Source organism: Mus caroli, chromosome 2 (assembly GCF_900094665.2).
Source record: "Mus caroli chromosome 2, CAROLI_EIJ_v1.1, whole genome shotgun sequence".
Lineage (NCBI taxonomy): Eukaryota > Metazoa > Chordata > Mammalia > Rodentia > Muridae > Mus > Mus caroli.
In genome coordinates, this window is record NC_034571.1 from 54,821,637 (window position 1) to 54,846,320 (window position 24,684).

Sequence of the window (24,684 nt, forward strand, 5' to 3'; positions counted from 1 at the left end):
ACCATGGTGCAAAATTTTCCATTTTAAAGATAGGTAGTAGTGTTTTAATAGGTAGCAGAAGGAAATGAAGCGCACCCAAGAATACCTGGGCAGCACTAGCTGGCCTTGGTAGGGTAATGGAGAAGGCGTTGCGGGAGGGGATGGGGCGTGGTGAGGAGCGAGAGAGGGGCAAGGTATGCTCAAAACACATTGAGTGAAATTCTAAATTAACGCATAATCCACCCACTCACCCCACCCTACCTCAGACAGGGTTTCTCTGCCCAGTCCTGGCTGTCCTGGAACTCACTCTGTAGAGCAGGCTGGTCTCGAACTCACAGAGATCCACCTGCCACTGCCTCTGCCTCCCAAGTGCTGGGATTAAAGGCGTATGCAGCTAACATGGGTCATAATTATTAGCTGCTGTTGTTGTTATTATTGTTATTATTGGTTTCAATCTGCCTGTGTGTTTCCACAGTGCTGGGATTGAGAGGACGAGTCACCACCACCTGGCTTAAAATTAGTTTTGAAAACATAACAGTTGCACTGTGTAAGTGGTCATGATGAAATGGAAACTCAGCAACCTGATCAAACTGTTTGATTCATGCACCAGCACTTTACAATTAGTCACTAATGCCAGGGGAACCCCAAGCTAAGATTTAACTTACAGTCTCAGAACCAATTTTACGTCTTATCGGCTGTAAGAAATCAGTGAGTGGCGGTGAGTCTAAGTGTGAAAATTAAGACGTTTTAGAAAACTTTCTGCTGCATACACTTAAAAACAAACTTTAAAAGTTAAAGCAGAAAATAACCTGATTGACTGTCATCAGACTCATCATCTTCATCATCCTCTTCATCTTCTTCCTCATCATCTTCCTCCTCGTCCTCATTTGAATCCTCAGAGTCCTTACTACTGGGAATGTCTGAATCTGTTCCTCTAAACTGTTCCACCAAGGCCGCTGCCGCCGCCGCCGCAGCCGGATGAGAGTGATGGTGCGCTTTGAGCGGGGTTGCGTCATTGCTGACCCGCTTTTCCTTCCCACTGCTGTGCAGGATGGGCGAGGCAGAGGGCAGCGCTGGAGTCTGACTGCCAGGGGTTCTCCTCCCACTCGTGCTCAGATTGACAGGTGAGGAGAACGGGGTGCTACTTGAGACATTTTCGTTAATCTTACTCTGCATTTTCGTTTTGGTAGTTAGCGCTAACGGAGCTTCTTGAATGACGCTTTGAATGACTCCATTTGGTTGGTGATTCCCTAAAAGTGCATTTGTCAAAAATGGATTAGGGTGGTTGTTATCTAGTGGTAGTTTTGGATGTGCTGGTGAGCTAGAGGTTGCTTTAGTATTTGACAAAGCTGCAATAACCTTCTTCAGGCTCTTCCCCATCTCCTGTTTCTTTCCTTGTGATGGGAATGTCTGCTTATATTGTTCCTGGTGAAACACAAGTTAAAAACAAAATGAGAAGGCCGGGAGACAGAGACTGCTTCTGTTTGTCAGTATCAGAACACAGCTGTGCAGAGAAACTTACACTGTGACGTCCAGGCGCAGGGAAAGGAATGTCAGCAGCCACAAGGGGCTATCAGACCTTGCTTAGACATCCTGTGTCCATACTCTCATCTGTTTTAACCACTCAGAACACACATGCCTCTTGACTGTCCCCTCTCCTGACTGCTGTTCTCATATTCACAATAGCCTAGTCTGAGGCCCTAAAACTGTCTCCCTCTCCCAGAAGTGGATGCTCACAGTCAGCTATTGGATGGATCACAGGGCTCCCAATGGAGGAGCTAGAGAAAGTATCCAAGGAGCTAAAGGGATCTGCAACCCTATAGGTGGAACAACAATATGTACTAACCAGTACCCCGGAGCTCTTGTCTCTAGCTGCATATGTATCAAAAGATGGCCTAGTCGGCCATCACTGGAAAGAGAGGCCCATTGGACTTGCAAACTTTATATGCCCCAGTACAGGGGAACCCCAGGGCCAAAAAGGGGGAGTGGGTGGGTAGGGGATTGGGGGGGTGGGTATGGGGGACTTTTGGGATAGCATTGAAAATGTAAACGAGGAAAATACCTAATAAAAAAAATAAATTAAAAAACAAAAAACAAAAAAAAAAAANAAAAACACTTTACCAGCTAGTCCATTATGCTGTCTTTGGATTCTTTCATGAAATATTGCTCAAATTTAGGATATTGCTGTTAAGTCTTCCTGTCCAACTCCTAGTAAATACCACATATGAATACAAACTTTGTATTGCATTAGTTTTCTTTGAGTAGCTTCAGGGAGCCCTGTCAACCTCAGTTAGATGCAAATCATTTCATGGCTAGTCACTAGGCAGCTTTCTAGCTGGTCGGGCAGCTGCTTAGACCTGAGTCACGTGGCACCTTCCTCCTCCCACATTTTGCTAAAATCCTTTGTCTACAGAACTGTTTCAGGAGCATGAAGCCCTGTCCATTCTTCAGGCAGTTTTCCACATTCCTCTCAGACAGAAACATCCCTCATTCCATCCCCAGTGCTCCACCCAGCTGATATTCCATGATCGATCAGTTGTTTGGTTTCTTTTTTTTCTTTGTTGAGACAAATTATCATTCATGTAGCTAGGCTAGGCTGGCCTTGAACTCCTAAATTCTGGGATTACAGCATGTGTCCCAAAAACTTGGTTCTATGTATAGTTTACATGTGTATAATGCTTTAAAGAGTTAAGTTTTCACTGTTTGATAAATTTCCGAAGCAGAAATTCTCTCTTAACGGTCTTCTAGAAACATTATCTAGAGCCCTGTTCTTGAAACACACCTGAAACGAATAACACTAGATTACAAAATGAATTTTTGAGGAAGAAAAAAATGGTCTGTTTATTTCTTACTTTTTGAGCTAGAATCTTATTCTAGAGTGCAGGTCACTCTGGGCACATTATTACCCAAGGTTTCTCCAACTCACTATAATTTTCTTGCTTCAGCCTCAGCTGACATTAGAGACATGAGTCATTATATTCAACTTATTTTCAAAGCAAAAATTTAAGGTACTGGGGGGGGGGCAACTGGGAACTGGGTACTAGGTTACTAACTGAATATTCCCAGCATACACAAGGTGCTGAGTTCAATATCCAGCACGGGAGGAAAACAAGTAGAATACAATTTTCTTGGGAAAATGTATAGACAATAAATTCACAAAATTTACTTCTATAGGTAAAAATTAGAAACCAGATATTAAAAATCTGAAATAGTACTTCAGGGGCTAAATTCAGGGGCACAGTGGTTAAGACCACGGGCTGCTCTTCCAGAGAACCTGCTTTAATTTCCAGCAAATAGACATCTGGTGGCTCACAGTTGTCCATAATTCAAGTACAGGGGTTCCCATAAACCCTTCTAGTCTTCCTGGGTACCAGGCACACATGTAGAACACAGACATACATGCAGAAAAAATATCCATTCACGTATAATAAGAAAACAATTAAATCTTTAAAAAGGAACTACTTGATAATAAAAAAGTAGATTTTACTGTTATAATTGAGATAATATATAATGATTTAGAATTATTAAAACATATTTTGCTAATTTGTTTTGTTTTTCAAGACAGGGTTTCTCAGTGTAGCCCTGCTGTCCTGTAGCTCTGTCAACCAGGCTGGCCTCAGTATGGACAACCACCTGCCTCTGTCTCCTGAGTACTGGGATTAAAGGTGTGTGCCACCACGGCCTGGCTGGTTTTGTTACTTTCTAAAATAAGAGGCTGGAAAGATAACCCAGTGGTTAAGAGCATTTATTGCTCTTTCAGAAAGCAACAGGTCATTTCCTAGAATCTATATGATGGCTTTCAACCAACCACAACTCCAGTTCGAGGGGATCTGACACCCCCCGCCCCTTCTAATGCCCTTGGGTATCAAGTACACACACTGCCCATTCTAGCTCAATACAGTGAAAGCAGGCACACAGAGAAAAAATTACATTACTCAAATAATTCTTTGTAAACAAATGCTACTACATTCATACAAAAAACAACCCCCAGGAAAATGTTAACTAGTTAATCATTCAATATGTCCCTTTGGTGTATATACTATGATTCTCAGATAAAATACCTTTATAAATCTGTGATACAATTTTCTGACAGAAAACTCCAATGTGTTGTATCTCTTAGAATATAGCTGGCATATAATATCCCTTTTACTAACATGATTTCTTCTAATATTGGGCCACATGGTTAAATGAAAGATAATCCTACACTGCGCATTCCTATTTTGATTTTCAGCAATTGCTCCTTGCTATAATTCTAAAGACTCTCACACCATAGGTTTACCCCACGGGTTAACAGGTTACAGGAATACACAAAGATTATTGCATTTGTCCCAAGGCTACTGTCAGTTAATCTCAAGAGTATACATGATGTTAGGAAAGGGTCTAAAAATAGTGTGTGCAATCACTGTTTTAGAGCATCGACTACCCGATAGCAAAGGGGAGAGGCAGGCTGGGTGTCATCCCCCACCCACCTGATGCCTTCCCCTCACTGTCCCTTGCCCTCATTTCAGCAAATGCAAAGTACCCTCCCGATCAGACCTGACTTACAGAGGTCTGTCAAGTTCTACTCCATGGCTATATACATTGAATTTATACTTATCCATTTAAATTACATGTTCACAATGTAAGCACTGAAGGAATCAATGATAGAAAATAAATCAGAAGTTCATAGATTAAGGATAAGGCCAAAGAATTAATAGCAGGTAGCATGGAACAAGAGAGACTGTCATAAAAAGTAAGCAAAATTCAGTATATTTTAAAATGTTCTATAAAGAAAATTATATCAAGAAAAATATGGACAAAATGCTCTGTTAACAGTAAATGAGGTGTGTGGATAACACTATTTAGAGCTGAATCTAATACAGATCTAATCACATGGCTGGAGAGACTATTGAGAAACGTTCTGTGGTTAAGAACCCTTGCTGTTCTTGCAGAAAATGCACATTTTGTTCACAGCATCCACACGTAGCTTACAACCATATGTAACTCCAGTTCCAGGGGATTAGATGCCTGTGCAAGCACCAGACTTGGACACACACACACATGTGCACAGCACGCACAAATACACACAAGAAATTCATACATAAAGGAAACAAAGTATCTGCTCGCTGAACTATTCGCAATGAATTATCATCATCTCAGTAACTTAGGTATACTTCTGGAATGGTCTTTATACAGTAAAAACATAATTTTTTAATTAGAATGCTTGTTTTAAACCCCTTTAACTCTGAACTTTCATTTGTTACAGCAATAGCAAGTGACTTTAACCTGAGTCTTACAGAGTTTCTTTACATGGTTTAGTACAGACATAGGACTGTATGTATAATGATCCTAGCTTTAGTTCATTAAGAGACTATGTAACCTATTTAAATTATTTATTATTTATTTAATGTATATGAGTCCACTGTAGCTGTCTTCAGACATACCAGAAGAGGGCATCGGGTTCCATTACAGATGGTTGTGAGCCACCATGTGGTTGCTGAGAATTGAACTCAGGACCTCTGGAAGAGCAGTCAGTGTTCTTAACTGCTGAGCCATCTCTGCAGCTCTGTAACCTATTTAATAAATGGCTCTTCAGTAACCATAGAACTACTCAGTTACTTTTTGTATGTGGCATGCATGTGCATGTACACATTTGTGCACTGCTGCATTGCACAGGCCAGAGATAGACACGGAGAGAGTTGCTCTATTGTTTTATGCTTGATTCCTTTGAGACAGGATCTCTTGTTGAATGTGGAGCTAGGCTAGCAGCTGGCAAGCTCAAACAATTCTCCCGTCTCCACTTCCCACAGTGGCAGGGCTCTGGGCACACATGGACGTGGTCTAGCATCTTATGTAGGTGCCAAGAATGCAAACTCAGCTGTCTCGCCTGCCCAGCAAGTGTCTGTTTGTTCCCACAGAGCATCGCCCCAGCAGGGAATTATTTTATAGAATTATTTATAAGCAACATTTAGGAGACCAAAAGCAAGTACTTATTTGGAGCAAAAGTAACTCATAAGATAGCTCTGTGAATTCATTTATCTGAAAGTGGAATAATTCATTAAGGAAACTCTAAAGCCAGACAGTGTCACTCTTAGCTTACTTAGCTTGCTGCTAGGAAGGAAACCACGTGGTGTTGATTAATCCTTGCTGGGTTTGAGGAGTACAAGTTATATCCGGATCACTGCTCATTGTTAGACTGGTGCCTACTGCATCTGGCTACACATCTCAGTTATCAAGGAAGCTTTAACAAGCCACACACTGTAGTTCTACCACATCAGAGTCTGGCTTAATTTCTTTCACAGAATATTTTTCTTAAACTTTCTCAGATGATCTAATGCAAAACCTGGCTTTCAGACCGTCATAATTTATTCAGATCATCTGTTTCTTTGATCTAGTTCATAACATCATCAGAAGAATTGAGAGTAAAGAACACAGGAAAGATTTTCTTTTCTCTTCTTCTCTTTCTTTCTTGAAAAGAAAAGAAAATACACTTGTTATATTGTTAAAGATGAGGGCGGTAGGGCTGGTGAGGTGGCTGAGCAGATAAACGGGCTGCCACTAAGCCCAAGAACCTGACTTTGATTCCCAGGACCTACATAGTAGAAGGAGAGAACTGGTTCCCACCCACACGTTTTAGGGCTCATGCACATATGTGCACATGGACACACAATCAACAAAAATGTAAACAAAGAAAGGAGAAAGAAATAAGGATTCTAGTACTATATAGCCATCATCTGGATTCTAACTACATCACAAATGTGATCCTGTGAGAGTTGCTATAAAGAACTGAATTATTAAATTGAGTTATATAAGATTAATTCTATAAATCTCAAGTTTATCACTTGTAAATGAAGCTAATAGCATTTAACACTAATATATGATATTAACTAATGAGTAAATGCAGGCTGGCACTTAAAAATCAATAGCTGGGGCTACAGAGATCGCTCAGTGGCTAAGGTGGCTTGCTCTGCAAACATGAGGACCTGAGTTCAAATCACTAGAAGCCACTTAAAAGGTTGGCTACTATAAATTCCAAAGGTCAGTTCTGGTAGGGCAGGGCAAAGGAGCTGGTATCTTTGGGCTAGCCGCTGCCAAGCTAGTTCTAGGTCCTATCTCAGATGGATAAAGTGGCGCTTGATAGAGCGGCATATCTGACATCCCTCTCTGGCCTCTATATACTCATATGTAGCCAGAATCACCGGCATACCAAACACACCAACCACAGACAAAGAAGATTAAAACCTACAATCAACACAAATACAGGAATACATACCATTCTAATGGTAAAAAGGGTTTTTTATAGTTATATTTTTAAAATATACTTATATTTATTCATATTTAATAATATATTTAATGAATTGTATATAATAATATATCATATTTATTAAATGTATTTATATTTTAAATATATATTTAACAATCTATAAATTCTAAGAGTAAAAGAAAATTATGTAAGAGTTAATCCTTTCTACACAGAATATAGTGTAAAATAAAGAGGCATTAATTTTAAACAAAATAGCTATAAAACATGCCTTCCTCAACTATAGTATCCTCTTACTGACAATGCAGGAGTGCATGGGGGTAGAGGTGGGATGACACACTAGTGTTTCAGAAGCACAGGAAACAGGTATGTACGTGAGGATAAGCCCTCTACCACTGAGTTACACCCACAGCAGAAAGCCTTTTTCTCCTCTCCTCAATCCCACTGCCATGCTCCGCGTTCGAGCATGTGCTCCACTCATCGGTACACCCGAGCCCCACTTGTCTTCTAGCAGTAAAATTCTTGTGTACGTGATATTGAGCTTACCCGTTTGGATCGCAATTCACTGGTCAAAGAACTAGATTCTTCAGAGGTATTTTTATTCCCTGCTTTAAGTACATCAGGAGAAGGAACTACGAGTTTCCTGTAAGTTTCCTTTTTGGCTTGATTTACCAAAGACAAAGGTTTCACATTGGACACCAGTCCCGTCGACTGTATTACACTGGTGTGTTTGGTCACAGACTCCTCCTTTGCCTGAGAGCTTTGGAAAATAAACGGAAGCTGCTGTGAGAGAACCTGAGGCTGCTTCTGCTGGGACTGGAATGGTGGGTGCGTCTGGGACTCAGACACAGGAGGTAATGGCTGGTGTGTTCTTCTTTCCTGGGCTTTGTCAGTTGCTTTCTGTCCATCTGTTTTTGGGTCTGAAATACCATGTAATAGCACCTGGAAAAAAAATGTAAATACTTGAGAAAGTTCTGCTAATCGCTGATGACAGAGACATGACACAAAGTTCCCTACAACATAACCAAAGACCCTTAAAGGTAGTGTTCTGTATGAAAGGACTGAAGGTGAAGAATGGCACCGAGTGGAGAGGAGGTGACTGCACTGGTCCTGAGCTCTGCATGCGAGCGAAACATACCTGGTTGTTACTTTTGTGTTGTGCTTCAGTCTCTGAGTCAGAATCGTCATCTTCACTCTCCTCCACGCTTTGATCGTCTTCCTCTTCCTCTTCCAGATCGTCTGAGTCACTGCTGCTAATGCCTTCACTCGAGGTGTCTGACGATGTGCCTGAGTCACTATCACTGTTGCTAGAACTTTCCATAGCCTTCTTCCTTGGTTTCTAGAGAAAGAGTCATTATTTGTCAAGATTATTCTTTAAAAATAAATTCAGGCCTCAGTAGAAGGCATGCTCTTTTAGTTTTCAAATGATAGCTTCCATATTAAAACATCATTAACAAAAGAGAGAGCATATGGCATAAGGGTTATTATTAGCCAACTTATCTGACAGAACACCATCAGTGTAAGTCTTGACATGGCTAGTCACTGAACCTATTTGCCCTATTAATCTGCTTAGAAAAAAACTCATTTAAAAAAAAATGTTATGAGGTGGGGAGTTTTGTAACCCGAGAAAAATCCCCTACACTCTTCTATTTAAAAATATAATTCTATTATGTTACTTAATGTACAAATTGTATTCTTATATATAAAACATAAAATATGGCTTTAATAGTAGACACTGTCACATGTAGAACAGTTAAAATATATATGTATACAAATATTGTACAGTTACCTATGTCACAGCCATGCTTCAAATAGTGCAACATTCAAAACTGCAGTTTACAAAATAATGACACAGATTTGATGTGGAGTAAGCAGACAGACCTTGACCTAAGACAGGCCAAACCACCTTTCCAGGCACCTACTATAACTGTGTGACCCAGTGAATCTTTGTGTACATGATGTCTAATGTCAGTCTAATGTCGGGGGAGAAGGGGAAGAGATTCTTAGTATAAAAGCCAACAATGACATCCAGTTCTGAGTGACAGCCAGAAGACAAGGCAGACAGCAAAAGATGTATGGTGTGGTGGTGAGGAGAGGAGTCCTGTATAAAAATGTTTCGTATCAACCCAGTGCTCAAGAGGCCGAGAGAGAAGTCTCCACCAGTCTTAGACTATCCGAGTCTACATAGTGAGTCCAGAACAGTGAGGGCGTCATAGGGAAACTTGTCTTAGGGGGAGAATTCACATAGGGAGAAAAATAAATTTCTAAAATATTCAAGGCTTTATTGGAAAAAAAAGTATTGAAAGCTGACAGAAAAGGATAATATAGTTCATATGAAAAAGAAGTCTTATGTTTAAGAAATAGCCAGAAGGGGTGGCTGCCTGTAGACCCTGCAGGGAGGGGTGGAAACAGTGTCTTCCTTGTTCACTGACATGTACAAGACCTGCTGAAGTGCAAGCCAGCAAAGGCTCCAGAAATGACAGGGAAGGCGCTCTGGTAGTTTCAGGGCTACTGAGAAGCTAGTGGCAACTGATGGCCACGGGGAGAAGCAAAACCACAGTTCTTAGGATGTGGGCAGTGAAGGGTTACTCACCCTCCAACGGGGTACATGCTCATGTACCCCGTTGGTAACACGACATGGACTCATGGTAATGAGGAGGAGGGAGTGAGGGGAAGAGGAGGGGACAGAGCACGTATGGGGAGGAGTACACACAAGTACACAGCAGCAAGCACATGGGGTTGGGAGGGGAATGTGGGAGAAACTGGAGCAAGAAGGAACAGAGAAGACAGACTGCAGCCAAACCCATTCTAGGAATGTATGGATATTAAATATCAAATAAAAAGGAATGAGTACTGCATAAAACATAACTGTGAGGTGAATTATAACAAACAGAGCATGAGATGAACTATAAAAAGTTATGTCACACTCTTACAAGCTAACTGATAGGAAGACAGCGAGGAAGGGATGCTGAAAGGATACCGCGGCACCATGACATACAACTCGTAGCCAGTCCCTATCACTCAGTAGCATTTACTGCCAGACAAAGAATGAAATATTGAAAAAAATAAATAAATTGCAAGTTTCAGTCCTCACATAAACACAGATGTTGTGACCACTGGCACTGGGGGACAAAAGACCGAATGGAAAACCGAATGGAAGCTGCAGCCTTGGCTTCCACAGACACGACCTCCACCAGGGGACTAAGTGCCTCGTCATTCCCTGTGGCATCTGCCTCATCCTCTCTGGGGCAAATAAACTGAATCTGAGTGGTGTGGGAATAGCAAGGTGAGAAGGACAAGATAGGTAGAGGCCAATGGGAAAGAACACTGTTAATGTTAAATCTACCATTTGGCAAAGGAGCAACTCCTCTGCAGCCAGTATCTGTTATAGGTATCTGAGTATAGCCAGCAAGTTATGTATCTGAGCTGAAGTGACCACTTCTGCCTAGAAAGCAAGTGAGTATGGCACCAACACATATCCAGCAGAGAATTTCATTTCAACACTCACACGACGTGTACACAATCTTATGTTTAAAGATAACAAGGGAATGGGGACTACACATCCTTCATGTGTACTTCTGGTGGAAGTCCTGAAGCTGAAAGGTAGATAAGAGTTCATTCACGAACAGGGAGGGAGGTCACCATTCCTGAACAGCCAATGTGATTCTGATAAGCTGGTCACTGCAGAGTATGGACTGATAATGTCAGGAAGGATGACAAACCCCCGGAAGCTCGGAGACAAGTATCAGAATTAGAGTGGCACTCGAGAAAGGGCAGAAGTAGGTTTGGATCTGAACAATTTCATTTCCACAGCTCCTAGGAGTGCTTTATTTGCAAATTAATTAGGTAATGTCGTTTACTTTCACAAATACTGCTTTAAAATCATCCTGAGTTCATAAAGAGGATAAAAGGAGAGACGAATAATTTTACTCCATCTGATCTCAGAGTCTCTAGAACTCTCATGAATGTTCATTTATCACTGTAAACTTTTTTCAGTATCTAACAAAGACATGTTCAAGACTATTATCTGCTAAGTATAGGTGCTGGACACTTTGGGGATTCAGGATATGAGAAAACTGAATTGGCTAGTGAGGACAGGAGACATGAATCCACATATGACTTGTAAACTTGTGAGTGTAAAGACCATTTATAAAACAGGAGCATTTACCACTTCACATGCTAGAGGGGAAGGCAAGGATTTGGTTGCTGTCATCAGGTACCCTGTGGGTGGAGGCCCCAGAGAGGACAGCAGCCTATGGAGATGTAAGGCTGGAACACTGCAGGACAGGAGGAACAGCATGGAGAAAGCCACTAACTGAAAGGTTCTGCACACAGTCAAAAGAGAAAGTCAGCTAGATCAGTTACAGCACAGTGAACTAGAAAAGAGCGCCAGGAGATAAGGAAGGGTGGGCCAGGAGACCTCTGGGTAAGAGCGAAGGGTGAGTGCATTTTATCTTGAGAGCAGCGGATACTGCTGAAGGAGTAACGACACAGGGAGGCCACCGAAAACCTGCTCTTTCCATGTAAACATTTGAGCATTTAAGTCCACAGCTCAGTACTATTAAGTACATTCAGACTGGTACATAATTATCAGAATATACGTTCAGAACTCTTTTCATCTTGTGACACAGAAACACTAAACCCATTAAACACAATCTCCTGGACCAGTCAGATGGTCAAGGACTAAAGTGACAGCCCACATAGTAGAAAGGGGAACAGTTCTCCAAAGTGTGCTCTGACGGCCACACGTGTGGTGACCTGAGCCCAAGCCCACATGCACAGGAATCTCTCTTAGAAAGAATCAAACTTTTTTTAGCTACCACAGATAATTAACCTAGGGGCTCATATATTTAAGACTCTTCATTTAAATATTTGAGGAATGCAGCCACAAATGGAATGGCTGGATCATACTATAATTCTGTAATTAATGCTTAATATTTTTTGGGGGGAGGGGTCACTGCATACTTTGTCCATAGCAGCTCTGTCATTGTATATTCTTTAACATCTTTAAAAGATGGCATTTGCTCCACAGAACAGAAATTTATATAGTTGCAAGAGTAGAATACATTCAACCTTATGTAACTTTCAAACCGGCCATGTCTATAAACACATGTGTTCTCACCATCCAGGAAAACCACGTACTTCTTAGTGGCTCTGCTGAGCAGGTCTGAGATCAGTGCTCTGCCCTCAAGGATGGACACACAAAATATCTCAACAAATTTCAGACTATACATGAGAAAAGCGAGTGAGGCAACTTTATAAAGCTTCTAATCTTGAAAATACAGAGTCAAGATGAAGGCGTTTATGTTCACTTTAATTAAGCAATGCTACCATAATACATGTTGGCACATGTATTACTCAAAAGTACTTAAGGTTATATGAAATCATAAATTTTGTTATGATTAAATTCTAAGATTAATTAAGACTTAGTAGTCAATCTCTGTACACTGAAACTTTTATTGAGTTGTTTATATGTGCCAATATGGGGCCTCAGATCTGTCTGAACAGTTGGCAAAGGAGGGGTGTCTGTAGTTAAGTTTCAATATGAGCTCCTCATTATCAATATGATAAGAGGTTTGAGTGAGGAGTGCTAATCTCTGTAACAATATCAGTGCAGATTCCTCACTTAGAAAAGAAAATTAGGGCTCTTTCACACTCACACCCTACAAGTGTTTTGTGCAATGCCTTGAACCTGTCAGAAGCTTCAGGTCAGATGACACAGACTTTAAAAGTACAGACAAGGGCTGGAGACAGGGCTCAGTGGTTAAGAGCACTGACTGCTCTTTTAGAGGTCCTGAGTTCAATTCCCAGCAACCGCATGGGGGCTCACGACCATCTACAATGGGATCTGATGCCCCCTTCTGGTGTGAAGACAGCTATTGTGTAGTCATAAAAATAAAAATAAATAAATCTTTAAAAAAAATTAAAAGTAGAGACAACTGGCATTTAATCATACAGTTCAGACAGATCTCCAGTGACATCATGCAAGAGATCTGTGCCACACAGCATGGAAGGCGAGAATATGCAGTGTGTCCCTCAGTGTATGACATGCAGAGAGGCCAGAGAGAGCTCAGAAACAGGCCCTTGTTGCTTAAACTGATAGGACTGTCCTTGGACATGATCCTGAGGGAGACCTAAGAACAGCCTGAGAGAGCAGGTGGGAGAGTGCCCCAGAGAGAGGCCGCTCTTCCTTCAGCTTTGCTCGGTGCTGTTTGAAGCAGAAGATCGTGTTGGTTTGGAGCCCTGTAAAGGACTGTGGAGACAGACACTCAGTAAGCTTCTTAGAGACACCAGATGACATCTGCCAAGCTTTTCTGGGGCGTGCTATATTCTGGGAAATATCTCTTCTCTGCTGAGAAAACAGAGATCAAGGGAAAGAGAACAAAGTAAAATGTAGCTGAAGCTGAATAAACAAAACCTGCACTTCATGGAAGCTGCCATGTCAGGGTTTCCCTTGCTTTATGTGAATAAGGAAGTCAAAAGCTCGGAATGATTGAACTTGGATGACTTTATCACAGGAGCAAATTAGATACTAATGGCACATCTGAAACCAATTCTATAGCAAAAAAAGAGTGATACATATTAGCAATCTTAACCAAAGAGGGTAACAAAGAATTTTCAAGTAGTTGGCTGGACAAATACACACCAGCCGCCTCAGCATGTAGGAGGTGAGGCAGGAGATGCTTAAGTTCCAGGCCAGTGTGGTCCACAAAGAAACACCCTGTCTCAAAACAAAGCAAGCAGAGCTCTAAGAATTACCTTGCAATTTTACTTGTAAAAGATGTCCTATGAAAACAATAAAGGGCACCCCTCTAAATAATACAGAGATAGCCGAGAGCCATTTTTCTGCAGGATTAAGGAGGGCATCTTCCCCATGATCCCCATTCACCGAAGGCTAAGCTTCAGATCTGTTGAGGGAAAGTAGCTCTTGCCCACCGGATCCTATGGGCCAAGGCCCTGGCACACAGGACACACTGTCCAATATAGAGCCCGGGGAATTAGACTGATGTCCTTTGAGCTGGGGTGCCAGAAAAATTATCTAGAAAGGTACCCATTAATTTCTCAGCAAAACTGGCTTATAAACTGCAGCAATGTCGATGAAGTACACTAGACGGTGTACACAATTTGGATTCTCTGTATGTACAGCACTACATGTATCTGGATACCACCAGTCAGGAGGCCCTCAGTTGGCAAGGAATTAACCCACTGACAGGATGGCCTAAAAGAAACAGTACATTTAACGCTGGACAGATGACTCAGTAGTTAAGACAGAGGCTGCTCTTCCAGAACACTCAGGTTCAATCCTCAGGACCCACAAGGCAACTCACAACTGTAACTTAGGCTGGGACCCCGACCCTCTTTTCTGGCCTCCATGTGTACTGCACATGTGTAGACAAACATGAAGGCAAAAAACACCATATACACAGAATTTAAAGAGAGACCGACACAGAGAGAAAGAGAAAGAAAAACTAAACGAGGAACAAAAATCTCCTCGTATAGGACACTGTTCCTAGTCTCTTGGGTTTTTGCTATTGCTCTGTTTCTGACAGGGTCTCTCTCTCTCCAGCAGCCTGGAATTTGCTATGTAGATCAGGCTGATCCAAGATCAGGACCCTCTCTTAAGAAGGCCTAATGTTACAGCAAACAGCAAAGCATGAAACAAGGAAGTTAGTGCTCAGAGACAGTAAACTGAAAGCCTGCATACAGAGACAGAACCTCCTCACTGTGGAAATTGTTCAGTCTATAGGAGTAACTGGTCTGCTGAGATTATATGAAATTTCCCATAACAGCACTTTCTTAGCTTTGTTGCCCCTAAACTATAGACTCTGGAGTTAACATGTTTGCCTTAAAATTCTGACTCAGCAGAATAACTACTTACAGAATAATTACTCTTTTCCCAGTGTGTTATTTTCCAATGTGTACTAGCACCCACCGAATACACAGGGAAAACTGAAATCACTATGTACAGCACTTAGAATAGAGCTGTCATCTAGCATGTCTCCATCAGCTCCACGGGAGCTGGAGCCTCACTCAGTGGCATGATGCAAGCTCCGTGTGTGTGTGTGTGTGTGTGTGTGTGTGTGTGTGTGTGTGTGCGTGCGAGTGCGTGCGTGTGTGTGTGTGTGTGTGTGTGTGTGTGTGTGTGTCCCTAGGTGCAATCCTCACCGCTGAAGAGCTTGGCCCATAACTGCTACTACCGATTATATTATTTGTATAGGTCCTCGGGATTTAACTGGCCAAGACATCTAGTCAAATGTCAGCACTACACTATAAAAATAGACACTTCTGGAAGCTTGGCTTCTAAAATACTTCCCTTCTAGAATGCTGCACTTTGTACTTTTCTTGAGGAAACAGCTTACCTTATCTTTGATTCTGTCGGCTCTGGCGTCCACAGGCTGGCTTTTGTTTTGCTCCTGATGACACTTTAGGGTTCCTCCACCTGAGCTTGTGCTTTGATTCTGTCCCATGGAACTTGAAGCAGGAGTGGCTAGTACAGATGCATTGACACCAAGTACTGATGCTGCACTGTTTCCATTAACGGACCCATTTATACCTTGAAAATAAACAGGTTTATATATTGGGACAGTATTTGGCCAGAACAAGGAGTAGGGTATGTATTGTTGTGTATGTGCAACTGTGAGTGAAAACAGACAGTCACGGGGCTGGAGAGATGACTCAGCAGTGAAGAGCACTGACTGCTCTTCCAGAGGTCCTGAGTTCAATTCCCAGCAACCACATGGTGTCTCACAACCATCTATAAGAAGATCTGATGCCCTCTTCTGGTGTGCCTGAAGACAGCTACAATGTACTCATATAAATAAAATAAATAAATCATTAAAAAAAAGAAAAAGAAAAAAGATACTCACTAAAAGTGACATATCATTCCTCTACATGAAGGATTCATCATGCATACTGTAGAAACAAGATACAAACTAATGCTCACAATGGGCCTGGGAGGGGTTTATTTTAAAGGGTGAAGAACTGTTGGAGATAAATTTTTAGAGTATGTTGGAGGGTGGCCAATATGCAACACTATGAACGCATTAAATTCAACTGACTAAGTCACTAGCATTAACCTGAGTGACTACCATAGACGTTAAACAAACATGTTTAGAAAACAAATCCCATGTAAGCATTGTCCATATGAATAAGCAATGGGCTAGCTACAACACTGCAACTTCTAAACACTCTTGTAACAATACTTAGAGTCCACAGAGATCCTGATCATTTAAAAGGAAAACACAGTAATAGGGGAATGGTTTGGATAAACTAAACTCGAGTTCTGCCTAAGAGATAATGACATACCAAGGAAAGAGCTGTAGGGCTGGGTTCAGATCCTGGGTAATTCACATCAGTATTTCCTAACTCGAGTATTTAACGGTGGTTGCAAAATCAGGAGACTTGAGATATGAAAGGATTGTTATAAGGATCAAGAAAGATGATATAGAAGCAACTAGCACAAGGCTGGAAAAATGTTCTTAAAACCAAACTGCTGCAAAGAGGTGTGGGGACAGGTTTCTGGTCCTTCACTCCTGCGGATGCCAGTACCTTTCTCAGGACCATTTCGACTGCTCTTCCCAGAAGTCCTCGAATGGAATGACGAATCGTGATTCTGGGCTGGAGGAGCAAACAGTGGTGGAATTCCCAGTAATGGTGGAAAGAAGGGTGTTCCAGCACGAGAGTGGCCATCTGTGGCTCGCCACCACTCTGCACCTTAAAACCAAGCAGGGCAACAGGAAGGACTGAGTGAGCTGCGCAAGTCAGGCAGAGGCTATTTGTTGCATCTTATTGCAGAAACAATGTTTCAAGTTTCTGCCAAGCTAGAACTGCTCAAGTCACATAGCTCTGAGAATCTTTTCACTGTAAACCTGTAATTTGAATTTGTATAACCATCTCCCTTATTATTAGGCCATGATTGAAGAACCTTCCCTTAACTATTTTCTAGATTCAAGCCAAAAAGGATGTTTTTCACAATGTTAAAAAAAAAAAAAAGCTAAAACTTAGAATATAAAAATAACCATTTAAATTCATACATCTATTTATTAAATTAATAAGGAAAAGAAAAGAGTTAAATCTGTATTTATCTAAGAATTTAGATTTGAAGTTCACACCTGCAGCCTCTTAAGATGTTCCTCCAGTTATATACAGTATCAATCTGGCTTTCACAAATCAGGGAGCAGGGGGGAAATTAATACTATCAGATAAGTCTAGCATATCTCAAATGTATTTACGGATGAAGTAATTCTATAGCCGAACAAAAACAAACATGTAGAAATAAGTTCTCAAAGAAAATTTCCAAAACACTTAGTTTTTAGTTAAAAATCTAGTCTTACAAAGCTTCTAGCTTTAAAATTTATAAAGACAGCTTGTTTTCCTTTACATTCTTCATGAATTACAGATGATAGTGAATTTTTTATAGTACAAAATAACCAAAATGAAAAAAAAACCATGGAACGAAATTCAGATATTCAAACAGTAGTTCTTCATTAAAACTCTTATGGGGGAGAAAAGCCAATTTTTTATAAAATGCATTTTTCAAGGAAGAGTGTAGATTAAAATGAGATCTGAACCAGGCAGTGGTGGCACAGGACTTTAGTCTCACAGGCAGGTGGATCTCCAAGATACCAGCCTGGTCTGGAGGCCGAGTTCCGGGATAGCCAGGATTACATAGTGAAACCCTGTCTCAAAAAAAAGGGTGGGAGGGAGGAGGAATTTGGTAATCATCCAAAGAATGATCCTGAATTGCCTCATACCACATCCTGGAAACAATCTTCAACTGGCTAATCCGCTAAATTTCAAAGTTAGTTCTCTTTCATACAAGTCTCCTAAACAATATGGCATTATTTCTTTGACTGGAACAGACACAAGAACATTAGACAAAAACACCCACATCGTGTCAGGAGATTGTACTATAGCATCTTTAAAAAGTTCTAGGAACATGCCTTCATTATGTAAGGGTGAAGCGTTCAAGGTCACTGGCATTCCCAGAGGTGTCATGAACAATGTAAGCAAAACACTGCAAAAGCCATTGATGCAACTGCGGTCATTTAGCGTACGGTACCCTGAAAGCTGTGTGAAAACTCCTGTCACTCAACCACTGTGTAGATGCATTTAGATGGGAAAAGGGAGGGTGTGTGTGTGTGTGTTGGGGGAGGGGAGTATCTACACAGCTCATTCCTATCTGCACGCATAGGTTTGCAACTTAGTTTCTCCTTAGTTGCTAAAAACAGACTCTGGCCATAACGCATTGTTTACACCTCTAACCCATGTTTTAAGGCTGGACGTAAGAATAGGTCAAAAACTAAGTAGTTAGAGCACAAGATTCAAATGTTATTGGAATAATCAAGCTCAGAAAAAAAATTACAATGTACCTCAGAATGTCAGTAGTAAGTAGGTACACAGCAGACATTAGAGAAAAATAATAGGGAAACTGTATGTCGGGAGAGGCCCGCTCAGAGACAAACATATACAATTGGTTAGATAAAGACAAGGACCAGTTTTGAAGATAAATGTCTGATATTATTTCAAATGAAATTACAACTTTTCAGTGAAAAATTTACACAGATTTCAAATTGAGGAAAATCAGAAACACATTTTAGTCACAAAATAACTTCCATACCAAATGGAAGATATTAAACAGGCATAACATAAGTAGGTGCAAGGTGAACTTCCCAGCAAACTGAAAATCCCAAGAAATGCTGCAGCAGCCACAGCAACCATTTCCAGGGAGGAGTGCGGACATTTCAGGCTATGCACCAAATCTCAGTCTGATCTGCAGTGCACTTCTCTGCCGCTTGGCTTGTTGGCACCACGGCTTCACTATTTAGCCCAGGCTGGCATCAAACTTGTGATCTTCTGCTTTTCAGGGTTGACACTCACCTACCTGCATACACTCACCTACCTGCATACACTCACCTACCTGCATACACTCACCTACCTGCATACACTCACCTACCTGCATACATTCACCTACCTGCATACACTCACCTACCTGCATACCTGCCTCTGATATGGCAGATTTTTAAAATCACTCATATATAAAAGCCTGATACAACCCAACACTTCACAGATTATAGCATTAAAATGTAAACACAAGGAATTTCAAATATTTTTAAATTAATTTCATAAAATATTATTTCAATATATGATAAAAATTAGATTATAGTAATATCCTATATAAGTTTATATTTGTTCTTTGAAATGAAAAATACCTTAGATATATGTATCTTCATAAAAAAACTATACCTTACTTAAAATTGCTAATAGTATCTATCTTCTTGTGACTTCCTCGTATTTATGGGGAGACTTTTTTCCTGAAGTGTTTACCGTTATGAATTATAATTTATTTAAGTTATTGTATCAAAGTGTAATTTAAAAGTAGGTTCTCTAAAATCAACCATAATCTCCGCCCATTTTTCAAAGAAGTTCATACACATACACGTACCTTACTACTTAGATTATAATGCTTCTGTTTTATAATTATCTACCCTTCAGCAATCCATAAAATAGAGTGCTGGTGTGTTTCTCCAGAAATTATTGGTAAATATGTAGGTTCAAGAAGCATGTTGCTTCTTTATGTCAGATGTTCTTAAAATACTTTTCACATATTTGTTGTATATGTGTATGCACACATTCATTCACACGTATGTGCATGTACAGGCCAGAGGGCAACTAGAGGGAATAGGTTATCTCTTTGTACCACATGGGTCCCATGAATTGAACTCAGGTCAAGGCTTGGCAGCAAGCTTTCCCACTGAGCTGTCTTGCTGGCCCTAGGTTGGTTTTTATATTTTGGAAGTACCATCGCATACAAGTTATTTCTTAATACTCATTTGATCATCTTTCCAATAATTGGGTTTAATACAGTATTTTAATATAAGTTATAAATGTTCAAAAGCAGCACTATAATAAACTATCACAAGACAATAAAAGTACTGAAGGTATCAGTAACTCCTAAATTACTGTGAACTATTTAGATTTTATTTCAAGCTCTTTGGTTTCAGGAGGTGGCTGTTGATACTGAATAACCATGTTAGAAACAGAACAAGCTAGGTATGGTGGTGCTCAGGAGGCAGAAGAAAAGGCAGGGAGAGCTCTGTAAGTTTGAAGCCAGCCTGGTCTAAATAGAAGAGCTCTAGGGTCTATATAGTGAGAAAAAGTTTAGTTCCTATTAATATATTAAGGAAATGTTATTAAGATTTGGTCAAGACTCTGTCCACTCATAAAACTTCTCTACCATCCCCTCTCTTCAAGGCAATAAAATTAAAGAAATAACATGCATCCAGAGATAATAATACTTGAAATCCACAAGTAACCACTTCTATATTCTCTCTCTAGTTTCAAAAGATACTTGGGTTCTTTTTAAAGAAGCAGTAGATACCTTGTCAGCCATTAAAGAGGAAAAAATAGTGAGTTAGCGATCTGGACTAACGCGTGCCAAACACTGTAGACATCTCTACACACGCTGTCTCCCCCAGTCTTTAGGTGGCCCTGGAAAGCGGGCAAGGTTTCAAGTTTACAGGTTTGAATACCCAAGGCTGAGAGGTCAGAGATTTGTCCAAGGCCAGATTTAAATCCAAGTTCTAGCAATTTAAACACTGTCCTAGTGAAACACACTTCCTTTCTAAAAGGTGACATTAATCCCTGCAGAATACAGTTAGATCATCCGGACTTTCAGGGAAAGTTGTGTGAGCTCAGCTACTGTGTGTCCGGTCTACAGAATCCCATCTCACACTGGCCCTGGCCATGCACAAGAGCCAACTGCCTAACTGTAGTGGAAATGTATTCCAAATATGCTTCGGAAACAGTTTTCAAATGGGAAAAAGTACAAAAAATTTAAGATTGAGCCTCACCTTCCTAAAAAGTAAAGAAACATAAAAACCTAAGTCTAGGTTTAGACTGTAAGGTACTCTTTCCCAGTGCTGGGTGTCTAACCCAGGGACTCATATATGCTACCCAAGCATTCTACCACAGAGGACACTGCTAAGCCAAGTTAAATACTTGACTTAAAAATTAGATAATGGGACTGTTTACATAATGGATAGTTTAGGCAGTTAAGCATGTGCCACTAGTGTGTGAGGACCAAGACCAATCCCATGGAGAAAGCAGAAAAAGTCAAGCACACACCTGGGAACAGAGAGAAATCTGGAGCTCGCTGGCTGCTCAATCTCGTGAACCAGAGAGCTCCAGATTCAGGGGAACCCTATGTCAAAAATCAGCATTAGAGTGACAGGAAGTCACTTGACTTCAAACTCTGGCCTTCCACAAGTAAATTCCCACATGGGTATCCATGAGAACATACAAAACACACAGAGACACATGAAAATGTACACATGTACATTGAACACACACACTCAAAGCTGAGAAGAATTAAAACTGTACACGCACAGTACATTTTCTACATCTAATACTTTGGTAAACGAACCAGAAACACTTGCCTTAATTATTCGTTCTAGGACAAGTGAGTATCTAATTGAGTGAATGATGCATGCTTTAACACACATATCGAGCTCCAGTTTGCTGCATGTGATAAAGTGGAGCCAATTCTTGCCCCAGAGTCTAGCACATGCCACTCTGCTGCTCAGTTTAAGAAACAAACACTGCCCGGGCTTTCCCAAGCTTTTCTCCTTTCCTACACCATAAAGGTTTTTTACCTGGAAAAGATGTTAGCTGGGGATGTGCGGCTAAGGCTGTGGGTGTACCAAGTGTCCCCAAACCACCAAATTCTGAATGCCCTGAGCTGGCTGAATGTAGACCAAAGCCTGGGTGGCTGACCATTGGGAAGGCACTCGGCACTGTGGACAGGTTAAACGGCTGATCCCCAGCTGCTCTGAATAAATGTCCTGGGAGGGGAAAAAAACACACTTAAAGTCGTTCAGAGACAACAGACGAGCGTTACCTAATTGCAGCATTCTCGAAGCTTACAAAAATAGCTATTCAATTTTTATATTATATTTTCTTCTTTAAGTTATACTCTTCAAACCCTACAGAATGTTTCCAGAAACACAAAACCATTTTAAGGTTATGACTAGAAGACACTCAGTAGTTTGAATTTCAGATGTTAGAACAGATGCCTAGAAAATAATTTTTGTATCTGAACTGAGGAAGTGGTCAGTTTTGTCAATACAGGTACATCGCTGTGACATTACACTCTTTTGTTCTTGAGAAAAATAAAACCAAATCTAACAATGAAAACCTACAAAATGGACCCAACTCCGTACCAAGCAATCATCCAAACGATCGGACAGGCACAGAGATGTCACTTTCACCTTCAAAGTCAGAGTTCTGTTCTCTGTCTGACTTTGCGTTGAGAAGAGCATCCTGATTCCCGAGGCAGCTTGGACCAGTGTAGTCAAATAGTGCCAAAGACAGCACAATTAATACACTTACTAAGGCCTTTCTAAATAAAGTCACAAATCCATTTGTAGTCAGCTGCAGAACAAGAAAAACAATCTTTCCTTTACTCACAGGAAATAATCAGGACACTTTCTCCTCTTACCATGAAAACAGAGTATGAAACCTTGTATTCTAGGTTCTTTAAAGAATTCACTTTGAATGGCAGGGCACACCTTTAATCCCAGGACTCAGGAGGCAGAGGCCGACTGATCTCTGTGACTGGAGGACAACATGGTCTGTGTAGTGAGTTCTAGACCAGCATGAGACCTGGCCTGAAATAAATTAATTTACTTTGCATATGAAGATGGTGATAATCGTCTGTAACTCTGTATTCAAAAGGTCAAGGCTGGAGGATTCAAAGTTCTAGGCCAGCCTTGGCTGCACAAGTTCAAACCTAGCTCCTGCTAATTAATGAAACTCTGCCTCTTGTAGATGCAGCATAATGGCAGTCAAGGGCTTGCCGCAGATTAGGATCTCCCAGGACTTCATAGGAAAAAAGCCCAGATACTCTGTGAATATTACTGGGCTTTAGTGTCCAAGAAGAGCAACGCTCCTGTATTATCTGTGGTCCACCTGTGACCCTGGATGACATTTTTATTAATTGATTAACTAATCCATGAAGTAAATTTAAGTTAAATTTAAATGGGAATACCTTTGCTTATCATTTAGCTGTCTATCAAATGTTAACTCTGATTTTCTGGTTCTTAAGAGCACAAGGGAAAAGCCTAAGGACTCCACAGACTGTTATGTTTTTAAACGAAATAATGCTAATAGTTTAAAATAAGAATATTCAAAGAGAAAAAGTATATCTTCTACAGGAATAAGTTTGGATTCAGGGAACTGCTCCAGACGGAAGCAGTAGCTCGTGACCCAGGCAAAGTCTCTGGAGGGCATTTACAAGGAAGGAGCACAAAAGTCTATAAGACAAGGGAAGAAGGAAGGAACACAGTGGCTTGGGGGAAGTGAGCTTGGGGGCTTGCTTTATTTTTTTCACTTGGTTAGTTTATTAGTTTGTTCTGTTGGCACAGGCTTTCCCTATGTAGCCCTGGTTAGCCTGGAGCATAATATATAGGCCAGGTTGGCCTCCAACTTACAGAGATCTACTTGCCTCTGCTTTTGAGAGCTGGGATTTAAGGAATGAGCGCTACACCTGACTGAAGACACGATCTTGTGTGTACATTCTAATCAGTCAACCTGGTCTTACTGGTTAATCAGAATAGAAATTTCGTGAGATTTATAAAATCGGAATTTACTTTTGAATTATTAAGGATTCTAGATATTGGCTTCGAAGTTGAGTTCAGACAAAACAGGGACAAATCCAGTTAAGTCAACGATCACCATCTCTGGTTCTAACCAACTAAGCCACTAAATCAACTAAATCAACTTCTTCACTCAGCTGTGCCAATCAAATGGTTTCTTTACAAATATGTGTGTGTGTGGGGGGGGGGTACACCCACCCACATATACGCTTCCTCCTCTACCTATGCTTCTGACAAATGAGTTAAACTCAAAATTCCAGTTGTATAGAGTATACAGTCATGTACTATTTACATATGAGTAAATATACCATATGTGTGCATATGTGTGTGCCTGAGATAGCATGTGGGTCCTACAGAACAAACTTGGTGTCATTCTCAAGCACTGTCCACTGTTTCCTTTGAGACAGACTCTCTGTCTCATTGGTCTGCAGCACACTGACTAGATAGGCTGGTGGGACAAGGCCCGGGAACCCCCGGGGCTCCACTTCCTTAGGGCTGGACAACCACACTAAGTTTCTGATTTTTCCTTTTCTACATGAGTTCTGGAGCTTCAACCCAAGTCCCTATGTTTACACGCATGTTGGTTTTGTTGACAGAGATGTTTCCCAAAGCCCATCTCTTTTCTACCTAGAAAGTAGGTAGTGTTCAATTGTACCTGCCAGCTGTATGTATGTAGCCATGGCTTAACTGAAAAAAAAAAAAAAAAAAAAACAAAAAAAACCAAAAAGCAAAAAACTGTGGGACAAATTTAAGCTCCCAAATCTACACAAAATATTATGAAAAACTGAAAACACTAAAATTAGTGATAGT

At 40.8% G+C, this 24,684-nt stretch overlaps 1 protein-coding gene across 18 annotated transcripts in view; it reads right to left on the bottom strand.

The window, feature by feature from the left end:
• The window catches only part of Baz2b (bromodomain adjacent to zinc finger domain 2B), a 269,374-nt gene that overhangs the window by 64,334 nt on the left and 180,356 nt on the right, over window positions 1-24,684 (bottom strand). For 16 of the 18 annotated variants that reach the window (XM_029471677.1, XM_029471662.1, XM_029471666.1 and 13 more), the window contains 6 exons: window positions 21,874-22,062; window positions 16,769-16,933; window positions 15,580-15,773; window positions 8,358-8,558; window positions 7,766-8,161; window positions 789-1,404 (listed from right to left, as the gene is read on the bottom strand). In XM_029471677.1, coding sequence (XP_029327537.1) covers window positions 789-1,404; window positions 7,766-8,161; window positions 8,358-8,558; window positions 15,580-15,773; window positions 16,769-16,933; window positions 21,874-22,062 — 1,761 coding nt within the window. The remainder of the gene's footprint in view (window positions 1-788; window positions 1,405-7,765; window positions 8,162-8,357; window positions 8,559-15,579; window positions 15,774-16,768; window positions 16,934-21,873; window positions 22,063-24,684) is intronic. The other 2 variants (XM_029471676.1, XM_029471674.1) reach the window with 1 other exon arrangement.